At 50.9% G+C, this 21,930-nt stretch overlaps 1 protein-coding gene across 4 annotated transcripts; it reads right to left on the reverse strand.

The window, feature by feature from the left end:
- Window positions 1-1,051: 1,051 nt before the first annotated feature.
- Nlrx1 (NLR family member X1) lies at window positions 1,052-17,684 on the reverse strand. Of its 4 annotated transcripts, none has more exons than XM_039081422.2 (10): window positions 17,344-17,684; window positions 15,074-15,195; window positions 14,498-14,561; window positions 14,040-14,128; window positions 12,839-13,458; window positions 11,514-12,335; window positions 5,458-6,053; window positions 4,600-4,686; window positions 2,329-2,580; window positions 1,052-1,886 (listed from the first exon to the last, which is right to left on the reverse strand). In XM_039081422.2, exons 2-10 carry the CDS (start codon window positions 15,141-15,143, stop codon window positions 1,565-1,567), a joined length of 2,922 nt encoding a protein of 973 aa, XP_038937350.1. In that variant the 5' UTR covers window positions 15,144-15,195; window positions 17,344-17,684; the 3' UTR covers window positions 1,052-1,564. The 4 variants fall into 4 exon arrangements, with proteins under 4 accessions (XP_038937350.1, XP_038937351.1, XP_038937352.1 ...); XM_039081423.2 differs by lacking the exon at window positions 17,344-17,684 and adding an exon at window positions 16,777-17,320; XM_039081424.2 differs by lacking the exon at window positions 17,344-17,684 and adding an exon at window positions 16,050-16,757.
- Window positions 17,685-21,930: the final 4,246 nt, after the last annotated feature.

Consider the following 21,930-nt stretch of genomic DNA (forward strand, 5'->3'; position numbering starts at 1 on the left):
GAAGTGCAAGTCTAGGTTCCTTCTGCCCCCGGTCTTGCATCCTACCTTTCTCTTAAGACCCAGGTGCTCTTATGCACAACAAAAAGCAGCTCACTGTCATCTCCAGCTGCTAAGGAGGAGAAGGGTTGTAGGAATTAAAGGCCCAGCATGAACAGCCTCATCCCAGGATCTCACACACAGGCCTTCCCAGCAACAAAGTTATCTAAAGATGTTTGAGCCTCTCCCTTTGCCTATCAACAATGGATCTCCAAGAATTGCAATTACTCTAGGAATCTTAAACTGGGGAAGAGAAGAGGAAGCCTGGATGCCAGCCAGAACTTGTCCCCCAAAAAGAGGTTTTGGACAACTTTTCAGACCACTAAGCTGGATGGACTGCAACAGTCACCGAGTCCCAATGAGACTGCTCAGTACACTAAATCCCAGGGGCGGACCCTGAAGATGAGCTTTGGGGTTGACACCGTCACCAGACCCATTTATCTGTTCCTCTTCCCAGGGTAGCCACCTCAAACAAATCTCCTTTCTCTGCTTTCCTAAGCTTTCATCTTGTTCATTTGTGTGTGTGTGTGTGTGTGTGTGTGTGTGTGTGTGTGTGTGTGTGTGTGTGTGTTTGCATGCATGTGTGAATGAGAAAGTAAGGAGAGAGGTGCAGAAGGTGCGGTTGCTCCGTAGAGAGGGTATTGAATCCCCCACCCCACCCCCACCTCGAGCTGGAGTGGTTGTTGGCTTCCCCTACTCCACCTCCCACCCCACCCCACCCCACCCCTGCTGGGAATGAGGTTGCTGGGAACTCAATTACTGTCCTCTGGAAGAGCAAGGAGTATCTGAGCCTGCCGGGCCATTTCTCCAGCCCTCCTTCTCTGCCTTTTCACTATTCCCTTTTTAAATACCTTAAATGGGATGCCCGGCGGAGCTCAGCTTGATTGACACTACAAACCCCAGCAACACTACTGCTACTGCCTCTGAGTCTGGTGGCCAGGGGCCATCTGCAGCAGAAGGCAAACCAAACTAACCCTTTCTTGGAAGCACCAGGCAAGGAAGTGGAGACCACAGGGAGCGGAAGACACGCAGCTTTTTAATAGCAAGACGGGCACACTTGTCCCTAGTAACCTTGGAGCCATTGATACCTGTGCATTTGAGAGACGTGAGGCTGGGAAAGGCACCAGTGTGAGGGCATTTCGTGTCCAGAGGTGAGCGTAAGGCAGGATGGGGAGCCGTCTAGTACCTCTGCTGGATGGTAGAACCCCCAGCATGGCAAACACAGTCAGAGGTCAGAGGAGGAAGGAGGAGGACTGGTGGTGGCGTCACGAGGCAATTTGCCCACTGATGTGCCACATCCTTAGTCCTTCTAGGCAAAGGGAGAGGTAACATGTTCCATATCGAAGTCCACAGCAGCTAACCGCATTTGACCTTGGGAATTCTAGGCTGGACTTGTTGGGGGTGGAATAGCACAGTTTTACCCACTGCTTTGACTGCAGAACTGAAGGGATCTTTCTGGAAGTTGTACAAGCCAGGAAGCCACAGAGAGAGCCAGTGGTCCCACAGCTCTATCCCAGCAGTCATTGTCTCAGTGTCCAGAGCCTCCCAGCTGCTCCAGAAGAGTCTTGACCTCGCTCTCCACCCGCAGAAGCTGAGCCTTGCGCCAAGGATTAAGGGTGGCACCTCTGCTGTCTTCCAAGTCTCGGAGCAGCAGCTTGAGATGGCGCTGGACCCGGACAGGGTCCCAGCTGTTGAGGTTGCGTTGGACTTCACTGAGGATCACTGACCAGTACTCAGACACCGCTGTCCCCTCTGTCAGCGAGGCTACAACCCGGGCACCACCTTCGCCAGAGCCGCCCAAATCCCGCAGGACCTGGCGACCCTCTGAACTCAGCTCATTGAAGTAGAGGCTGGGGGAGAAAAAGATGGGAGGATGTCATTCATCAGGGTTTTGAGAAGAAAGGCCCAAGGTGGACAGACAGAGAGCCAGAGGGCAAGCGTGTGTAGTAAGATCCGAGGATAAGGCTCAGATGCTAGAGCGCTTCGCAGGCACAGAGCCCTGGGTTCGCCTCCCTAGCATCACAAAAAGACTGTCATAAGCCAGAGGCAGAGGTAGAAGCCAATGGAAACATTTAGTGTGACCAGAGACAGTAGTCCCTGGGAGAAATGGTGGTAGGATAAGGGACAGTCACAGAGGACTTAGGTTAACTCAGCACTCCGCAAACCAGGATCAGAAAGGGAATACAGAGAGCAGGTTCAGGTCCACAGCACCCCCGGGGTAGGAAGAACTAGGAATGAGAGGTCGTAAGTGGGGTTGGGGCCTGGAGGCACGAGACCAGGAGCAGGACTTACTGCAGCAGCTCCAGGGACGGGTGCTTCCGAGCAGCCTTAGCCAAGGCCAGAGCCACCGTGTCCCCAGCACCATTGTAGGCCACATTCAGTTCCTGTAGTTGTTTGTTACGGTCCAGCTGGGCAGCCAGCAACTCCAGTCCCTCATCTCCAAGGTCAGTGTGCAGCAGGGACAGGTGTGTCACCGAAGTGTTTCCTGCCAGCCCGTCCATCAGCACACCCACCCCTGCTGCTGTCAGTGGGTTGTTGGACAGCCTAAGGAGCACAGGCAAGGCAAGGTTGGGGATTGGGGCATTGTAGATACCCAAGCTGGGTGTTAGGACATTGGCCAAAGGGGGCACATCTGGGTTGGAGGCCAGTCTGAACACAGAAATGGGGCCCAGGCAAAGGGACAGTGAAATGAGGAGGAGGTGAGTGCCCAGGGGGAAAAGTTGGGGAAAGCAGGTGGCCTCTTCTCCCTCCTTTCTATTTCTTTAGCTTTCTGACCTTCCTTCCCCCCTCATTCTTCTGTTCTATTAGTCCTCTTACACCTCCCCTTACAGCCTCCCGCCCTTTGGTCCTCCCTCCTTGGCCTTTGGTCCTCCCTCCTCGGCCTTTGGTCCTCCCTCCCCGGCTTTTGGTCCTCCCTCCCCGGCCTTTGGTCCTCCCTCCCCGGCCTTTGGTCCTCCCTCCCCGGCCTTTAGTCCTCCCTCCCCAGCCTTTGGTCCTCCCTCCCCGGCTTTTGGTCCTCCCTCCCCGGCCTTTGGTCCTCCCTCCCCGGCCTTTGGTCCTCCCTCCCCGGCCTTTGGTCCTCCCTCCCCGGCCTTTGGTCCTCCCTCCCTGGCCTTTGGTCCTCCCTCCCCGGCCTTTGGTCCTCCCTCCTCGGCCTTTGGTCCTCCCTCCCCGGCCTTTGGTCCTCCCTCCCCGACTTTTGGTCCTCCCTCCCCGGCCTTTGGTCCTCCCTCCCCGGCCTTTGGTCCTCCCTCCCCGGCCTTTGGTCCTCCCTCCCCGGCCTTTGGTCCTCCCTCCCCGGCCTTTGATCCTCCCTCCCCGGCCTTTGGTCCTCCCTCCCCGGCCTTTGGTCCTCCCTCCCTGGCCTTTGGTCCTCCCTCCCCGGCCTTTGGTCCTCCCTCCTCGGCCTTTGGTCCTCCCTCCCCGGCCTTTGGTCCTCCCTCCCCGACTTTTGGTCCTCCCTCCCCGGCCTTTGGTCCTCCCTCCCCGGCCTTTGGTCCTCCCTCCCCGGCCTTTGGTCCTCCCTCCCCGGCCTTTGGTCCTCCCTCCCCGGCCTTTGATCCTCCCTCCCCGGCCTTTGGTCCTCCCTCCCCGGCCTTTGGTCCTCCCTCCCCGGCCTTTGGTCCTCCCTCCCCGACTTTTGGTCCTCCCTCCCCGGCCTTTGGTCCTCCCTCCCCGGCCTTTGGTCCTCCCTCCCCGGCCTTTGGTCCTCCCTCCCCGGCCTTTGGTCCTCCCTCCTCTTCGGTTCCATCTTTCACACTCCCCCACCCACTTTCATTAAAACAAGACAAAACATTTACTTATTCTGTGCATGTGTGCCTGTGGGAGTGAGGTGGGGAAGGGGAGGGGCTGCGAAGGTCAGGGGACACTCGTGGGAACCGTGGGAACCGGTTCTTTCCTTCCAACCAATATGTGAATCCAGGGGATTAAACTCAGTTTTTCAGGCTTGGCACCAGCCACTGTCACCTTCTGAGCCATGTCGTCAGGGGTCCCCTTCAGCCCCCTTCCTTCTTCTTCATTCACCTCTCCTGATTCTCATTAGAAACAGGGGCCCCCAGGCATCTGGGTTCCTAGGAAATCAGCCAACACCTTGGGAGCAGCTAAAGAGTAGCCAGCATTATGGTGAGTCTGCAGGGAACAGCGGTTCTGTTGCCAGGCAACCGGCCCAGGAATTACAGCAGCCTTCCTGTCCCCCAGGCTGATATTAGCCAGGAAAAAGGCTTTCTTAGCACCTGTTCTGAGTGTCTTCCTTGTTCCTTTATATTTCTGTCTGTCTGTCTGTGACAGAGTTTCTCCCGTAGCCCTGGCTGTACTGAAACTAGCTCTGTAGACCAGGCTGGCTTTGAACTCAGAGATCTGCTTCTCTGTGCCTCTCCAGTGCTGGGGTTAAGGTGGTGTGCCACCGCCTTGCTCCTTTCAGATGCTTGTGATGGCCCTGGGCAGGGAGCCAGCCAGGGCCCAGACAACCTCTTTACTACAGCCAAGGCAGCTGCAACGCAGACCATGTCTGAAGCCATGGGAAGAGCCTGAGCCTCCCACCAGGCCCTGCTATAGGACACTCACCGGAGAGTGGTGATCTGGCATTGGTCATGTAACAGCAGGTCTCGGAGGTCTCTGCAGGCCTCAGGGCCCAGATTGTTGAGTTGCAACCTGGAGTAGAAGGTGGCCAGAGAGGGGAGGCAAGAGACCCAGAAGGCAGGTCAGCATGGGGTTTTCCCTCCTCCTCGACAGCCTGCTGCTTCCTGCCATCCACACATTCCTTGCCCCCTGTTGCTCAGGTCACCTCTGCCCTGCTGTGATCTGCTATGTCAAGAGACAGAGGTTTGTAGTTGTAAGGGGTGGAGGGGGCCTGAGAGATGGAGCCTGGTTTGAGGATGAGGTAGGTAGAGATCTGCGCTCAGAGAGCATTAACTAGACTTGGAGGGCTTTGGTTCCCAACCCAGTGGGTTGTGTAGAGCAAGGCCTCTCCGTGAGCCTTCAGGGCCTTCTCTGCACACAGCTGTCTCCATCTCTCATCTTCTGCCTTGTTGCAATACAGCCTCAGAGAGCTTTACCAGAAGACAAACCCATGCGTAACCTTTTAGCTTCGCAAACTGTAAACTCGTCTCTCCCCTTCCTTTTCCTTGAGTCAAGGCCTTATACAGCCCAGGCTGGCCCGGAATTCACTGTGTAGCTCATGCTGGGCTCAAAGGCACAGCACTGCTTCTGCTTGTTTTGTGAATGCTGGGATTACAGCCTGTGTTGCCTGGCGGATCTCTTTTCTTTAGAAAGTAGCTAGCCTTGGGTATTGCTATAGCAACAGAAAGCCACTCATGTATGTCCTCCGGTTCTTCATTCCTCTGGCCTGCCTAGCGCCTTCTCTCCTACTGCCCCTCCAACCCCTTCCTCAGTTCGTGCCTCTGCATAGGGATTAGTTCTCACCCCAGTTTCCGGGCCCGCAGGAGAACAGGCATGAGAGTGTGTAGCCCAGCGGGGTCCAGCTGGCAGGAGGCCAAGTTCACTTCATCCAGGGGGTGCCGTCCACTTCCCAGTACAGACGCTACCACCGTGCACTTGAGGGGTGTCATTCGCACACCTGCTAAATTGAGCTGTCGTAGGGAGCCCAGCACCTCAGCTGAGAAGCGCTGGTTCTGGAACTCATAGTGAAAGAAGAGATGGTCAAGAAGCTCCGAGGGGGGCAGCACCTGCCGACCCATCTTCCCCAGTTTCTTCTTGATTGCCTGGGCATTCTCCAGGGCATCCAGGTTCTTAATGGGACAGCCAAGCTGAGCCAACACCGCCCGATTGTGGGCAGAGAGAAGTCCACTCATGAACATGGGGAAGAGCTCAAAGACTTCATCCTCAGGGGGTTCATCTGGGTGGCGCCGGGGGCCCTCCACACCCAGGATGCTGGCACCCATCTGATCCAGAACATCGTCATTGTAATAGTCTTCCTCCCGGAACATCTCCAGCACCATGGCCTGAGCCACCGCCTCGCGACTCTTACTCACCATGCGCCCAAACACTCGTGGAACCACCTGGAAAAGAAGCATGGGAGGGGGTGTGGCCTTCCAAACAACCAATCAGGCCTCCAAGGTTCAGTTCAAGACAGATATACCCTCCGACTGCTCTAACCTTGGGGTCTCCCGTTGAGCTCACAGTACCATTTGCAGATCCTGCTACTTCCCCTTGTTGGGACACCCTCTACGGCTTCCTGCTACCTGTGAGGCAAACTCCAATCATTTAGCCTGGAATATGAAACTTTTCATAATCTGGCCCCAAAGTGACTTTTCTAGGGTCATCTCTTCTCAAACGCTTGTCTCATGTATTCCAGATGTTAGGGGTCTCTTCCTTTTGCTCAAAGGCCAATTAGTTTCCCAGTCCAGGAGGTGGAGAGGAATACACACAGTTGTCCTTCCACAAAGAGTTGGTTCATAGAGATCACATATGCCTGGGTGCTCAAGTTCCTAATGTAAAATGAGTCAGTATCTCTGCATATAGTTTATGCACACCCTACTGTATATTAATTAATCTCTGGACCACTTGAAACACTTAATACAATGTGAATGCTAAGTGTAGAATGGCTGTGTGCAGCTATTTGGGCTAGATGAACAGCACTCTATGGTGCTGAAAAGGACCTGCGCATGTTTAATACAGGTACTTTTTGTGGAGGCAGTGTTGAGGATTGAGCCCAAGCCTTCACGCGTGTTAAGCACATGCTCAATCACGGAACTACACCCACTCCCTCTACATTTGCTCTTGTTTTAATTATTTTATTTTTATTTTTAATACTATGTGCATGATGTTTTGCCTGTAAGTGTATGCATGTGCACCATATGTGTGTCTGGTGCCTGTGGAGGTCAGAAGGGTACATTGGATCCTCTGGGACTAGAACTATGGATGGTTGTGAGTCACCACGTGGAGACTGGGAACAGAGACCAGGGCCTCTGCAAGAACCACATGCTCTTAACCACTGAGCCATCCATCCCTCTGGCTCCTTGCATTTAAGGATTTTTTTAAATTATATATATATGTGTGTGTGTGTGGGTATTTGCATATGACTGCAGGTGCCAGAGGAGGCCAGAGGAATTGGGCCTCACCAAGGCTGGGGTTACAGGTGGTTGTGAGCCACTTAACATTGGTGCTGGCAACTGACCTCAGGTCCTCTGCAGAGGCAAAAGGATCTCTTAACTCCTGAGCCATCTCCCTAGCTCTCTGAAATCTTTTTTTTCAAATCTTTTCCTCTATTGAGTTTTTGGTTTTGTTTTGCTTTTTGCTTTTTGGTTTTTTTTTTTTTTTTTTTTTTTTTTAAACAGCTCTTTCCAGCGGATGGCGGTACATGCCTTTAATCCCAGCACTTGGGAGGCAGAGGCAGGCAGATCTTTGAGTTCGAGGTCAGCCTGGTCTACAGAAAGAGTTCCAGGACCTCAGGGTACCCCTGGTTTAGCTTCCAGAGTACTGGTATTGCAGGCAGTTGCCTCTAGGCCTTAACAGTCAAATATTTTCTTGTTTCTGTCCTTCTCCTCCCCCTCCTCCTCCTCTTCCTCCTCCTCTCCTTCCCTCCTCCTCCCCTCCTTCTTCTTTTCCTCCTTTTCCTCATCTTGTCCTCTCTTGAGACAAGGTCTTGTGTCCCAGGCATGACCCAGAATCATTATGGAGCTGAGGATGACTGAATCCTGATCCTCCTGCCTCCACCTCCCAAGTTCTGGGATTACAAACACACACTGCCACATCTGGTTCCCGTATTTGCCATCTGCTAAAGGACAGATGCGCAGAGATGGGACGACAGAGATAAGGGCTGACTCTTGGGCCTTCAGATGGAGACCAGGCCCTGTGTTATAAATATATCCACACTTCCAACGTCCTGATCATCAAAGTGACCATGATGATGTATGTGGCTCCTGCCATGTCACGGTCCCCTGCGGTATAGCCCCTGCCAATCTCAGTGTCCTCATCAAAGGCGCCACCCTGTTTCCTGTGCTCCCTTCCTCCCAACTCTTCTTGCTCTCCTCACAGTGCTGGAGTTTCCCCCTTTTTCAGAACCTCCATGATGCTGCTTGCTAGAGTGCCTGCCACTCCCATTGTCCTCTTGGCTAGTCCTATGAAAACTAAGTTTAAATGCTCTTCCAGAAGGCTTTCCTGACCACTCAAACCAGAGTCATCTATCTCTCTCAGAATATCAGAACTTCTCCCATGGGCATTTATCACTTTTCACAGCATGTTGACTTTTGTGTTTGTCTATGAAATCAGAAAGAGCAGGAATCTGCAGTTATTACCTGATTTCCCCACAAACCTAACACATTACCCACCACACAGCAGGGACTGAAATGGGTTACACCTGCAGAGGTTAGCCATGTCCCCTCTCATCCTCACAGAGAAACGACCCCCCTCTGCTCTCCGTTCTTGTTCAGGTTTCAAACGTGAGGCTCTTGCTTTGGGAGTGATAGTACTCAACACTGATCTGGAGACAAGACCGGAAAAACTGTCGCCTTGTGAAAATGAGTCAATAGGACTATCATGAAGAGGGCTGAGGGGGTAGCTCAGTGGTAAAGCATTAGCCTGGCTTATGTAGGGCCTAAGAGGAAGGAAACGTTAGGTTCACGAACCTAACACTCTACAAGGGTTATCTCCCTCTAAGAAGGCTTGAGAATGATTTCAGGATAACTGGAGAGCCCTCAGTCCCACAGGGGAGCAGACTCTTCACTGATTCTCAAAGGTTGCCAGGACACAGCAGTGGCCATGGCCTTTCTGTCTGAGGTGATGGTATGAGGGTCAGGCCATATAAGTTTGCTTTATATTTTTTATAATCGTTACTTTGTATGTGTGTCTGTGTGTGTGCACATGCACACGTGTGCGAGTACGCACGACACGCACATGGATACGCATACATATATAGATGTCAGAGGACAACTCTGAGAAGTTAGTTGGTTCCTTACTTCAAAAACAAAAAAACTTATTTTGGGGAGAAAAGTCTCACTATGTAGCCCTGGCTGGCCTATGACTCACTATGTAGAATAGACCAGACTAGCCTGGAACTCAGAGATCAGCCTGCCTCTGCCTCTTGAGGGTCTGGATTAAAGGTGTGCTCCATTAGACTTGGTCCCCTCCTCCCACTTTTACATGGATTCTGGGGGTCAAACCCAGGTCACTAGGATTGAAAGGCAAGCTTCTTTGCTCACTGAGACATTCTGCCAGTTCATGTTTTTATGTTTTACAAACAATTAAACTGCACTTACTGTGTGCCAGACCCCAAGGATTAATTTGAGCTTTAAATGATGTCAATGAATAAATCCTGTTACTGCCCCATTTAATAGACATCTAAGGCAAGGTTTAAGTAACAAGGCAACACAGTGGGTGACAGAGTTTCGGACTTGAACTCAGATCTCGGGGTTACTACATTTCTGAGGTAAAGGTCAGATTTAGTTCTGTAGCACTAGCTAGTGTTCTGCCTTCTCAAGACCAGTTCCTGACACGGAGGTTAACTGAGGAAGGAGACAGCTCAAAAGAGTCGCAAACCCTGAGCTCAAACCCTAGTGGTTCTTCTTGCTATCGGCCTATTAGACAAGTTCATGTATCTAAGTTTACTCAACTCACTATTTTTTCCTGTGTGTGTATATGCATGTTTCCAGGTGTGTGGGCATAGGTGTGGGGGTGCATGTGCACATGCGTGCCCGAGATTGATCCCAGGAAATCATCCTCAATCACTCTTTCCCTGTATTCTTTGGAGCAGGGTCCCTGAATCAGACCAAGAGCTTGTTCTAGGGATCCTGTGTCAGCCTTCCAGGGGGCACTATGGGTTTTCCTGGGTTCTGGAGATCCTCATGCTTGTGATGCAAGCATCTTAGCCATTGAACCACCTCTCCAGCCCCATTTCTTCGAGTTATAAAAGGAATCTCCAGATTGCCAGGACCGATTTGCAAACAAAGGACAAAGTGTCTAGTCTGGTAGCCGTCAGCAGAGCCTGACAGCTCCCATCCCTCAGGAGCATTCCGTATCCACCCGCTCACAGCATCACCCTCAGGCCTGCTGGCTGGTTTCTGGAGTGGAGCTGCACCCAGGAAGGACCATCCTAAACCAATTACCCATGTCATTCATCCTGCCGGTACAGATGAATAAATGGTATCTGCTTTGGAACCCTGTCTCCGGCGATTGAGTTAGGATGAGTCATCGCTCCTGGGCCCTGACCGCCTCTGAAGGAGCAGGCGCGAGTGAGTTTCCGAGCATGGGGTTCCTGAGCATGGAGCTCGGTGGTAGAGCAGTTGCCTAGCATGTGTAAGGCCCTGGGCTCGATCTCTAACACCAAATCATGGGGCAGGGGGTGGGGAGTTTCCAGGCCTGCGAATGAGACTTCCTCTGCTTCCCAGCAGCAAAAGTTGGGGGGAAAATCCTTGTTAGGAATCTTCGTGAGATTGTTTCAAAAGTCCCCATAACCTCAATTCCCTTCTTAGCCCCCAAGCCTTCCTGATGAATCTTTCTCCCTATTCCTTAGGGCTCCATCACACTAAAAGTCAAATTCCCAGAAGGTTTTCATCTATGCAAGAGGTAGCCTCCACCAATTGGGAGAAGAGCAAGGAGTACACACAGACTCATGGGATCTTGGGAGAAATAGCAAGGTGTGTGTGTGTGTGTGTGTGTGTGTGTGTGTGTGTGTGTGTGTTGGATAGTGTTGGGTAGTATCAGGTACGTGTGTGTGTGTGTGTGAGTGTGTGAGTGTGTGTATGTGTGTGTGAGAGTGTGTGTTGGGTCATATTGGGTATGTGTGTATTGTATAGTGTTGGGTGATATTGTGTGTGTGTGTGTGTGTGTGTGTGTGTGTGTGTTGGGTGGTATTGAGTATGTGTGTGTTGTATAGTGTTGGGTGGTATTGTATGTGTGTGTGTGTGTGTGTGTGTATGTATGTGTGTGTATATGTTGGATAGTGTTGGGTAGTATTAGGTGTGTGTGTGTGTGTGTGTATGTGTGTGTGAGAGTGTGTGTGTTGGATAGTGTTGGGTAGTATTAGGTGTGTGTGTGTGTGTGTGTGTATGTGTGTGTGAGAGTGTGTGTGTTGGATAGTGTTGGGTAGTATCAGGTACGTGTGTGTGTGTGAGTGTGTGAGTGTGTGTATGTGTGTGTGAGAGTGTGTGTTGGGTCATATTGGGTATGTGTGTATTGTATAGTGTTGGGTGATATTGTGTGTGTGTGTGTGTGTGTGTTGGATAGTGTTGGGTAGTATCAGGTACGTGTGAGTGTGTGAGTGTGTGTATGTGTGTGTGAGAGTGTGTGTTGGGTCATATTGGGTATGTGTGTATTGTATAGTGTTGGGTGATATTGTGTGTGTGTGTGTGTGTGTGTGTGTGTGTGTTGGGTGGTATTGAGTATGTGTGTGTTGTATAGTGTTGGGTGGTATTGTATGTGTGTGTGTGTGTGTGTATATGTTGGATAGTGTTGGGTAGTATTAGGTGTGTGTGTGTGTGTGTGTGTGTGTGTGTGTGTGTGTGTATAGCAGGAATCATTACCTTAAGCAAGTTGAATAGCAGAGGCAGAATCCGCAGGGGCAACAGTTTGGCCACAATGCCCAATACCAGGCTGACATCTTCCCCAACACGGCCCACAAATTCAAACACTTCTTTGCCCACCCGCTGCAGGGCTGTCTTGCGCAAACCAAGCACGATGTAGAGGGCAGCCAGATACTCCTGCATGGCAGGTACGGTGAATACGAAGGTACCCAGGTGCCCTGGTTCCACACACGGGGCCAGGAAAAACCTCAGGGCATCCCGGCGGAAGATCTGGAGCAGCTGAAACTCCTCCTCTGTCTTGATGCCAGCTTCCAGGCAGCCACGGACATCCTCTTCAGAGAAGTAGGTCTTTCGGGATGACACCCCCTCATAGGCCAACTTACCCATAGTCCGGGCTGCATAGGACATCAGGGATAAGTTGGAGGGGTCGGTGCTGTCCAGTGTTTCCCCATTGAAGTTCAGACGTAGAAAGCTGGTATAGATGCTTGTGAGAGTCTGACCAGCAGATGTGGGAGCATGCAGGAAGTGCAAGGTAGCACAGACAAGCCAGCAGTAGGAGGGCAGAAAGCAGGCGGCTGCGATCTGGTGGTGCCCCTCCAGGTTTCGGGACAGCATTTGAATGAGATTGTCCCGCTGAGCTGGTGTAACTGAGACACCTGTACCCCCAGCACCATACCCACAGTCAGGCTGGTTAAGGCGGAGCTGGAAGTAGAGCTTCTGCAGGTTGGTATCCGAGAAGCCACAGATTTCACCATAGCGGCCCACGTACTTGCTAGGGATACGGCCAATGGCGGAGGGCCGGGTGGTTACCAGAATGCTGGCCTGGGAAGGATATGGTTAAGGGTTAAGAAAGAAACATCTGTGTCTCAAGAAACCTGATTGTCTCAAGCCCCTAAAGATGGAGGGTCCAAGAATGAAGAGGACCACAGTTATTGACATTATAACTAACAATGCAGGGCATGGTGGCACACGCCTTTCATCCCAGCTCTTGAGAGGCAGAGACAGGTAGATCTCTGTGAGCTCTGGGCCAGTGAGAAACTGTCCAAAACACTTAACAGTATCAATTACTGATTATCTACTATGGCCCAGGGCTAAGACCCAGCTAAGCACTTGATATGTGTTGTCTCACTTAACCTGTATAGAACAAGGAGAGGACACACAAGTTTGGGTGGGAGAGTGACTTGCTCAGGGTCATGCATTTAGGAAGGACCAAGATGAACTAACCCAGGCACTGTTGTCCTACACAGCAACCACGTAGGATAAAAATTCCCTATGGGGCAGGTTAAGGGACAGCAAGTGGCAGGACACAGCAAGGGTCAACCCACCTCAGGAAGCATGTATTTGCGCAGCAGGTTGACCATGATGGCAGCTGGTGCCCCGGGTTCCTCCGGGTCACTGCAAAGCCCTGTGCCTGCCAGCCGGAAGTCAAGGTTGAGGCGTTCCAAGCCATGGAGCACAAAGAGCAGGCGGGATCCAGCAGCATTCATCAGGGGCAACACCTCTTTCAGGGGTGTGTAACGCTGGGTCACAAGTTGGCATAAGGAAGCTGGGGTGGAGCCCAGGGATGACAGGTCCTCACAGGAGAAGGGGATGAGCAGCTCAAAGGCAGGCAGTCTCCCATAACACCAGTCTAAGACCATCTTGCGCACCAATGTGCTCTTGCCAGTACCCACGGTCCCATACAATACCACTGTCTGCACGCGGCGCCCACAGGCATCTGGGTCAAAGAGCTGAGACAGGGCCAGTGGGGGGAGCTCTGCCTGGGTTCGCTGATGCCCTGTGGCCAGCTCCGTGGATGGACGAAGCAGGTCATCTGGGGTGCTCTCTCGGATCACGGGGTCAACGTGAACTGTGTCTAGAGCAAAGGTTGGTCCAAACTGGCGCTCCTCTCTGGGCAGCCGGCTAAACCACTCAGTGAGGTTCCGACGATGCCTTTGGATAGCTTCTGGATGAGAAAGCAAAGGACACTGGTCTGGGCAAGGAACTGGAGGTGCTGGCTCTTCAGGCTAGGAGGGTGGCTCTAGGTCAGGGTGGGGAGTCAACAAAGAGAACTCAGAGATAGGACTGGAGGTCCTGAGTTCAAATCCCATCAACCACATGGTGGCTCACAACCATCATGTAATGAGATCTGATGCCCTCTTCTGGTGTGACTGAAGACAGCTACAGTGTAATATGTATAATAAATAAATAAATCTTTTAAAAAAAGAAAAAAAAAGAGAGAGAACTCAGAGAAGCAGGAACCCAGTGCGGTGTGAGCACACAGAACTAATTTCCTTAACCAATAGATTACTCAAAAGGTTTAGAGCCCTATTACAGACAATATGGATTCTTTGAACAAATTATGCTGAGCCTGGGCTGACTGCGCTTCCTAACACCTGGCTACTGGACCCAAAGTAGTCTCATGGTTGGGAGAGAACCAGATGACAGGAGGGAGGGAAGGAGAGGCCACCAGCAGTTGACAGTGGTGAATGCTCTGTGCCTGCCCTCATCCTCCTAGGCCCTTTTCCCTCCACACCCATCCTTTACCAGTGGCAGAGATGCTCCTGAACAGCTGCCCATGCCTCCCTGGTGGGGGAGCACTGTCTGCCGAGTTTCCATGGTGACGGATAAAGGCCCTGAGAGCAAAGACAAGGGATGGTCTGAGGTTTAGAACTGGGGTGAGCCCTGGTGTGGGCTCAGTCCAGTCCAGTCTGTACTTTCTAGGATGAGGCCCAGTCTTTTGCCCTTCCCAAGGACTGAGCTCCAGCCCCTCCGACCCTAATTGCTGTCTGCTTGAGACTCAGACCGGCCTCTGCCAGATTTATCCCATTCCTCATTATTATGTACCTGCATGCTCTAAGCTAACTTCCTCTACATCCTTGGAAGTTGCCCTGTAGCCTTGCCACCCCAAGAATCCCAGCCTTCTCTCCCAGGAGATCCTGACCACTCCCATCTCCTGAGCTATGTCTAGCTGTGTTCCAAGGCCTGACACTCCCAGGTCTCACCTAGGGGGCCTAAGGGGATGATGCACCCCTTTAAAGGGCCAGCTCGACTGAATCCGGAGCTCGTCTGCGGAGAGAAGGAAGAGGCAGCATCTGCGGACCCATCCACAGCTCCCCCCTCCAGTGCACACCCCGACACTGACATCAATCCCCCTCCTATTTGCTCTTTTTTTTTCTATTTGCTCTTATAGTAGCATGTGCTATCCTAAATAGTAATTATTACATAATCTTCTATTTAGCCATATGATTATTTGATTATCATCCATTTCCCCCTCCATGAGAGCAGGGCTCACATCTGGTTTTGTTCACAATTATATACCAAAACCTAACCCACAGTCTGGTACAGAGCCAATGTGCAGCTAACGTCTTGGATAAGAATTAGATTAAAACAGTAGAAGGGGCCCAGCTTGGCTCCCCTTGTCTAAGATGAAGGTGAGGTGACATGTGGAAGGACACCAGCTATGGTACTACACAGCTGGAACTGTTGTGCCCGGCGCATCTGGATCCCTGATGTTTGAGAAGCATCTGGACCCTGAAGCAGAAAGGAGGTCAGAAGAGAAATCTCAACTTCCTGCTTACCTGGGAGCGGGACTGTTCTTCCCAGGCCAGAGCCCCAAGAGGTCCTGGGCAAATGGCAGCCCCACCTCATCCTCGGAAAACTGGAGCCTGAAACACTCAGAACCACGTTCTCTCCTGTTGCCCTGCAAAAAGAGAAGTGTGAATGGGATTGGCAAATGGTTCAAGGAGTAAACACTCCTGCTACCAAGCCTGAGGACCTGAATTAAATTCCAGGAACCTACAGGGTAAAACTGCTCCCAAAAGTTGTCTTTGGACCATTGCACCCAAACCCACACCCACCATAAACAAATAAATAAATATGTAAGAGAAAAACTTAAGAACAAGCAAAACAACAATAAGGTAAATTTAAAAAAAAGTGCTGTGAAGGTATGGATGCATCACACACACACACACACACACACACAAAAACACACACACACATACACATACAGACAGACACACAGACACATACACATACAGACAGACACACACACACACAGACACATACACATACAGACAGACACACATATACACACACACACATACTCATACAGACACACACATACACACACATACACACATATACACACAGGCACACACACAGACAGACACACACATATACACACACATACACACATATACACACATACATACACAGACACACGCACATATATAGACACACACATATACACACGGCAGACATGAGCACACACACACATACACACAAACATACACACATACAAACACATACACACATCTCTTTCTCACACACATACACAGACACATGCACACCTCTCTCTCTCTCTCTCTCTCTCTCTCTCTCTCTCTCTCTCTCTCTCTCCCATCCTTACCCCTAGTATCTAAGAAGGGGCCATCTCCCAAGGGAGGCTTAGCCCTTCCTCATATGTATAAAAGAAGCCTTTGAAGCCCTGGCCTGACCTCTAGCTATCCTCAGCAAGGATAATCCTAACCCGAGTGATTCTGTTTCATCTCCTACCAGCTCCTGCCTGGCACGGAGGTTTCACAGCTGCCTCAGCCCTGAGTTCCAGCCCAATCATCTGCTTTTAGATTTTATTTCTGCTCGACTGCTAGCAAGCTCAGAGAGGAGCCCTGTGCTGACTGGCGGGCCTTCTCTGAGCCTGGGTTTTTCCCCCACTCATCCTTACTCATTTCCTTCTGCCTTTGCGACACAGCCATCAGATCCTCTTAGCGGAGTTCTAATGGTTGTATCACTTTGCTGTCTCTCTGACTTGTATATAAGACTGGCACAAGTAATAGATGGATGCCTGAGTGAATGAATTTCCTGCTTGACACAAGGATGCTCTGCCACCTCTGCCTTACACTTCAGCCCACTCCACCCCCTGGTCACTTTGCAGATGAGCTCCCCCAAGCCCTGGATTCACACGCTATTCCCTGGCTCTTTATCCAAATCCTTCCCCTAGAGGCAGTGGTGGCAGTCCTGATGATCTCTCCCTACAGCCTCTTTCATCATCTCAGAACTAAGAGATCCTTCCAGACCCTACAAAAACCCCATTTCCTCAAGTCCTCTGCGCCCCCACGGTGGGCCTATTCCCCTCCCTCATTCCATGCAGAAATCAGCTCCCTGAACTCCTAAGCTACTGACGGCCATGAAACCCAGGCCCACACAAGCTATTTTTCCAGGTTTGCCCCCCAGCCCACGCCTCATGCTCCAGGACTGCTACTGGATCCTTGCTCTCTCTCACCTTCCTAACTTAGCCCCTATACTTTGGTTAGCATCTCCTTTATCAGAATCTCAGGCACTCTTCGAAGATACTGCTCAAGGTACTCTTTCCCAAGGAGTCTCTTCTGGCTCCCTGAGCTCTTTGACATGGACGTGCCCCTATGCTGGCGTGGCCTCCCTCACTGACGCTGGGGCTGAAGGGAGGGCAAACTTGGGAAGAGGCTGCACTGAGGAACCTGCTTTAGCATAGCTAGCCAGAGCCTGGAGCTGGCAGAGGTGTTGAGTGGGCTGGAAACAGGAGTCCTGGGGGCCGGAGAAAGGTCAAGAAAACCTGGCAAATCGCAGGATTGACATAAATCAGCTCCAAGTTCGCTGATAAGACCCGCAGGGTCTAGGATAATTCGCTAATCAAGCAGTTGTCATGGCACTAATCAAAAGAAAGGATCCAAGAAGAAGGTGCGGAGCTCCCCCACCAGACTGGGTCCCATACAGCTTTCCCACTTCCACTTGGCTTCGGGGAGCAAAGTGAAGCTGTCAGTAGGCCCGTATTCAGCGCCCAAGCTCCAGCAGAACTCCCAATGCCACTTGCCCACTCCCGCGACCCAGCTGTCCGGCCCTTGCTTCCGGGGCCCAGCGCAGCCGTCCAGCCAGGGCGAGCAGAGAAGCGATCGACCCAGTTAGGCCTTTACCCAGGCTGCCTAGGCCCTGGTGCCTGTCGCCGCGGCCCGGAGGAAAGGAAGCAGGCGTCTCCCGCTGGCTCCCAGCTTCCCTGGCTCGTTCGGCAGCGCGCGTCTAAGCCGCCTCCGCCCGTCAGCAAGCGCGCAGTCCGGCCCACTCTGGCACCCCGCCCAGCCTGGACGCCGGAGCGCACTGAGCGGAGACCTGCAGAAAGAGGATCGTGGGTGCTGGCGCCGGGCGGAGACTCCGGCCCCACCGGGTCCTCCTAGGGCCCAAGTTCCCGTACTGCCCCCTGCAGGTTCCCAAGCGTCAGGCCCAGTCTATGACCTCATATGCACCTCCAAGTCTGGACTTGTTGATAAAGCCCATTTTACAGATGAAGACAAGGAAGCGCGGAAGAGTAAATGACTCGCGCAGGCCTTCCCTGTTGGAAGTAGATAAGTCAGAACAAAAGCTTTTCTAGGCTTTTCTCATCCACAGGGCATCCTGACCTTCCTTCCTTGTCACACCCGTAGCTCACCTACAGGCAGAAGACAGAGCTCTTCTGTGTCATTCAGTTCCAAGACTCTAGGGGGTGCCTCGATCACTTTGCCAGGAAAGAAAAATGGGTCCTAGTAGACACTTCCTTCTCCAACCTGTTCTTCCTGTCTGACATCCCATCATGGTTTAGTCTTGGGACTTCGGGGTTCTAAAAACCCCAACCCTCATCCCCTTCATTCAAGGAACACCCAAGGTTCCTTGTAACCAAGCTGGCAGAGTAACCTTCAGCCAAGGAACGCCTCCACATGCAAACATGGGTGTGCAATGTGCAGAGAACAGATATGAAATAGAGAACTCAAGAGACAGGCTCCTCAGGACAGCGCTGAGAAGAGGTTTTTGTGGTCTACCCTCCGTTGGAACAGGAAAGAATGGTCATAATTTCATCTAGGCGATTATCCATTCGTTCATGTGTGGTGTTAGACCAGTACTGAACACTCACCCTGGGCTGCCAAACAGAGTCAGTCATGCAGGGACCCACCATGCTGACAATGAATTTCTTCAGGGGCTGAGGCAAACTATTAGGAAAATTACTACCTGCTTCTAGCAGAGACAGTGACATTTGAACTGGCTGTTAAGAAGTCAGAAGGGCATACTGGGCAGCATGGAAAAGGGCATATTTACATTTTAAGAGATGTTCTAAGATTGGAGAGATGGCTCAGCAGTTAAGAGCACTGGCTGCTCTTCCAGAGGACCTGGGTTCCATTCCCAGCATTTACACAACAGCTCACAACTAGCTTTAACTCCATTCTCGGTGGATCTGATGCCCTCTCTTGGCCTCTTCAGGCCCTGTGTGTATATGGTGTACAAATAAACACGCAAGAAAACACCCATACACATAATTTTGTTTTTTACTATTAAAAACAAAAGAGTCTGGGAGGAGTTGGCACATGCCTTTAATCCCAGAACAAGAAGGCAGAGGCAGGGGTTGGGGATTTAGCTCAGTGGTAGAGCGCTTGCCTAGCAAGTGCAAGGCCCTGGGTCCGGTCCCCAGCTCCGGAAAAAAAAAAAAAAAAAAAAAGAAGGCAGAGGCAGGTGGATCTCTGAGTTCAAGGTCAGCCTGGTCTACAGAGTGAGTTCCAGGATAGCCAAGGATATACAGAGAAACCCTGTCTTTAAACAAACAAACAAACAAACAAACAAGTGGATGAATGAATGGATAAATGAATGGATAAATAAATAAGGTTCTTCAAGAGGAGTTGAATGATATGAGTATCTCTATGGATGTAGTCTCAGGGGTGACAGTAGGGTCCAGTAGTTTCTCTATTTACCTTGCCATGGGAAGTCAACTGTCACCTGGCTACAATTATTATTCATTGTTCACAGCAAAACCACTCCCTTCCTCCTGTGAGTATTACAACTGTGTGGGTGATTATATTAACATATAATTTGACTAGCCTCTGCAGACAGAAGGGTTGTGTGAGTCATGCCATGGGCATGTCCTCTGTTGTCTGGCCTCAGTATGGGCCACCAGGTGCTCTGAGAGCCATGGCACAGAAAACCATCTTGATCAGCTCTGCCCTCCAGCACTTTGCACAAGCCCTGACCCAGAGAGGCAGCCGGTTGGGAACATGGTGGCTGAAGCCTGACAGGTGGGCACGAGAGAGAGCATCCATTTTCAAACATCCCTGGATGGGCAGGTTGCTGGAAGTGGGGGGAGGCAGCAAAGCCATGGTGAGAGCCGAGTCTGGAGAGCTTGGAGAGCTCGCTTGCTTCCTCTGCCCACCTCAGGTTCCTTCCCTGTGAAGGGAGATGATGGTAGCACTGCTCTTAGCCCCATCTTGGGGTTGCTGTGGGAATCAAAAGCTCTCTCTGTGAATCTGTAAGCTGTTGTCCAAGTATTCTCTGTGCCTGAAGGTGATTCCTGGCTTCAAAAGGGCCGTTTGCCTCTCTAGTCTCTGTGAAACTTCAAATCAAAGGTGTTTGATTATTTCAGACCTATTTCATTTGGGGCTTAGAGTGCAGCTCAGTGTAAAGTGTGTTTAGTATGGGTTGAAGATGGGTTTGCATTTTGAAAGAGAACCAACCAAAGGACCTGAATATCGAGGACTGTAATCCCCCCTGTTTAGGAGGCCGAGGACAGATAGTTATAAATCCAAGGCCTGCCTAAGTTATAGGTGGAGCTCAAAGGCAACCCAGGCAATGACAGCCAACTTGTCTAAAAGGGTAAAACAACTTAAAGAGGCCTGGGAATGTGCAAGGTCTTAGGTTCAACTTTTGGCCAAATAAACAAGCAAATACAAAATGAAACAGTAAACGAATAATCTAAAGGAAAAACTAGTTCATGGTGGCTGCTCGTTCTTGTATTACCAGCACTTACAGGATTGCTTTGAATTCAAGGAAAACCTGGGCTACATGATCAGGAAGGAGCCAACTGGAGATGTAGCCCAGTTGGTAAAGTCCTTGCCTTCTATACAGAAAATCCTGAGTTTAATTTGCAATTCAATGCATAAACCAGATGTACCTGCCTGAAAGGGTAGTGTTTGGTAGGTAGGCGCAAGAGAATCAAATGCTAGGACAGCTCTGTGGTGACACAGTAAGTTCAAGGCCAGCCTGCACTATATGAGAACCTGTATAAGAATAAATAAGACCCCCCCAGATAAATAAATAATAAAAACTAATATTAGAGAAAAATAAAAGCATCTGTGTGTGATGACCCTTAATCCTAACACTCAGGTGGCTGAGGTAGGCAGGCTAGCCTGGCCTACATAGTGAGCTTCAGGCTAGCCAGCTTTACATAATGAGACCCTGTTACAAAGAAACAAGCAAAAAGAAAAAAGAAAAGAAAAAAGAAGGAAGGAGGGAGGGAGGGAGGAAAAGTAGGTGATGAAGAAACATTTAACTTTTGATGAGCCTTTTATTACCATCGCTCCAGAAAGAAGACCCTGAATGTCCCCTAAAACAACCTAGGATTCGGATTCTCCCAACTTCTCCCCCTCTCTCCAAGTCTTTGTAAGAAATGAAGTTAATCTGTCTACAGTTGAGTACCCTAGTCCCATCCAGGGCACTTCCTTGACCTAGGGCACAATTGTGGTGTCCCAGACAGCTGACAGGGCTGGTTTCAGTAGATTCTTTCAATCCCCCAACCCTCAGGCCTAAGAGAAAAGATGAGACAATACACAGCTTTTTGGGCCATCTGCCATCAGGTCTCTGACCCTCAGACCCTCAGAACACTTGCCCACTACAAACCTCTAACGTTCTGTGCTGATTAATGATGGTTCAGACCTGGTATAAATGGCCCAATAGAAGAAAAAAAATGGAAAGGAGAAGAGAAGAGAAAATTAAAGTAAGGCCAATGAGATCCCGGCCACGCCCATCCTGGAGACAGATACGGCTGTGGTTCTCAAATATCAGGTGTTTACATTACGATTCACAACAGTAGCGAAATTGCAGTTATGAAGTAGCAATGAAATAACTTTATGGTTGGGAGTCAGCACAACCTGAGGAACTGTATTAAAGGGCCACAGCATTAGGAAGGCTGAGAACCATAGCTCTAGAGACTTTTCTGTTTCCCATTGCCCTTTCTGAAAACCACCGACTGGCACTCTCCCTTCCCTCTAGGCACTATCAGGGCTCCATGAGCCCCGGACAGAGTCATGGACACTTTGGTAATATGCATCAGACACAAGTGCTCATCCACAGCTTGCAGACCCAGCAGTGACCAAGAGCCCTGACTGGTGCTGAGAAGCCGAAGATCTGATCTCTATATTCCATTTCCCACCCTGCCTGTCTTTAAGCGGGGTCTCATGTTGCCCAGGCTGGCCTTGAACTCCCTACGTAACTAAGGATGACTTTGAGCTTCCAGTCCTCTGTGCCCACCTCCCCACTTCTGGAATAACGCGTGCATTGCCACCACATCTGGGTTACACAGAGCTGGGGACTGAACCTAGTTGTCATGCATGCTAAGCAAGCACTCAGCCAGCTGAGCTACAGGCCCAGCACTCAAGGTTCCATTTCTACT

This window comes from Rattus norvegicus, chromosome 8 (genome assembly GCF_036323735.1).
Source record: "Rattus norvegicus strain BN/NHsdMcwi chromosome 8, GRCr8, whole genome shotgun sequence".
NCBI classification, from domain to species: domain Eukaryota; kingdom Metazoa; phylum Chordata; class Mammalia; order Rodentia; family Muridae; genus Rattus; species Rattus norvegicus.

Coding starts and splice junctions, on each gene's coding strand:
- Nlrx1 (XM_039081422.2), bottom strand. CDS start 15,143: ATGAGGTGGGGCTGCCATTTGCCCAGGACCTCTTGGGGCTCTGGCCTG. Junction 14,562..15,073: donor AAGAACAGTCCCGCTCCCAG/GTAAGCAGGAAG, acceptor TTCTCTCCGCAG/ACGAGCTCCGGATTCAGTCG. Junction 2,581..4,599: donor TGCCAGATCACCACTCTCCG/GTGAGTGTCCTA, acceptor TGTGCTCCTTAG/GCTGTCCAACAACCCACTGA.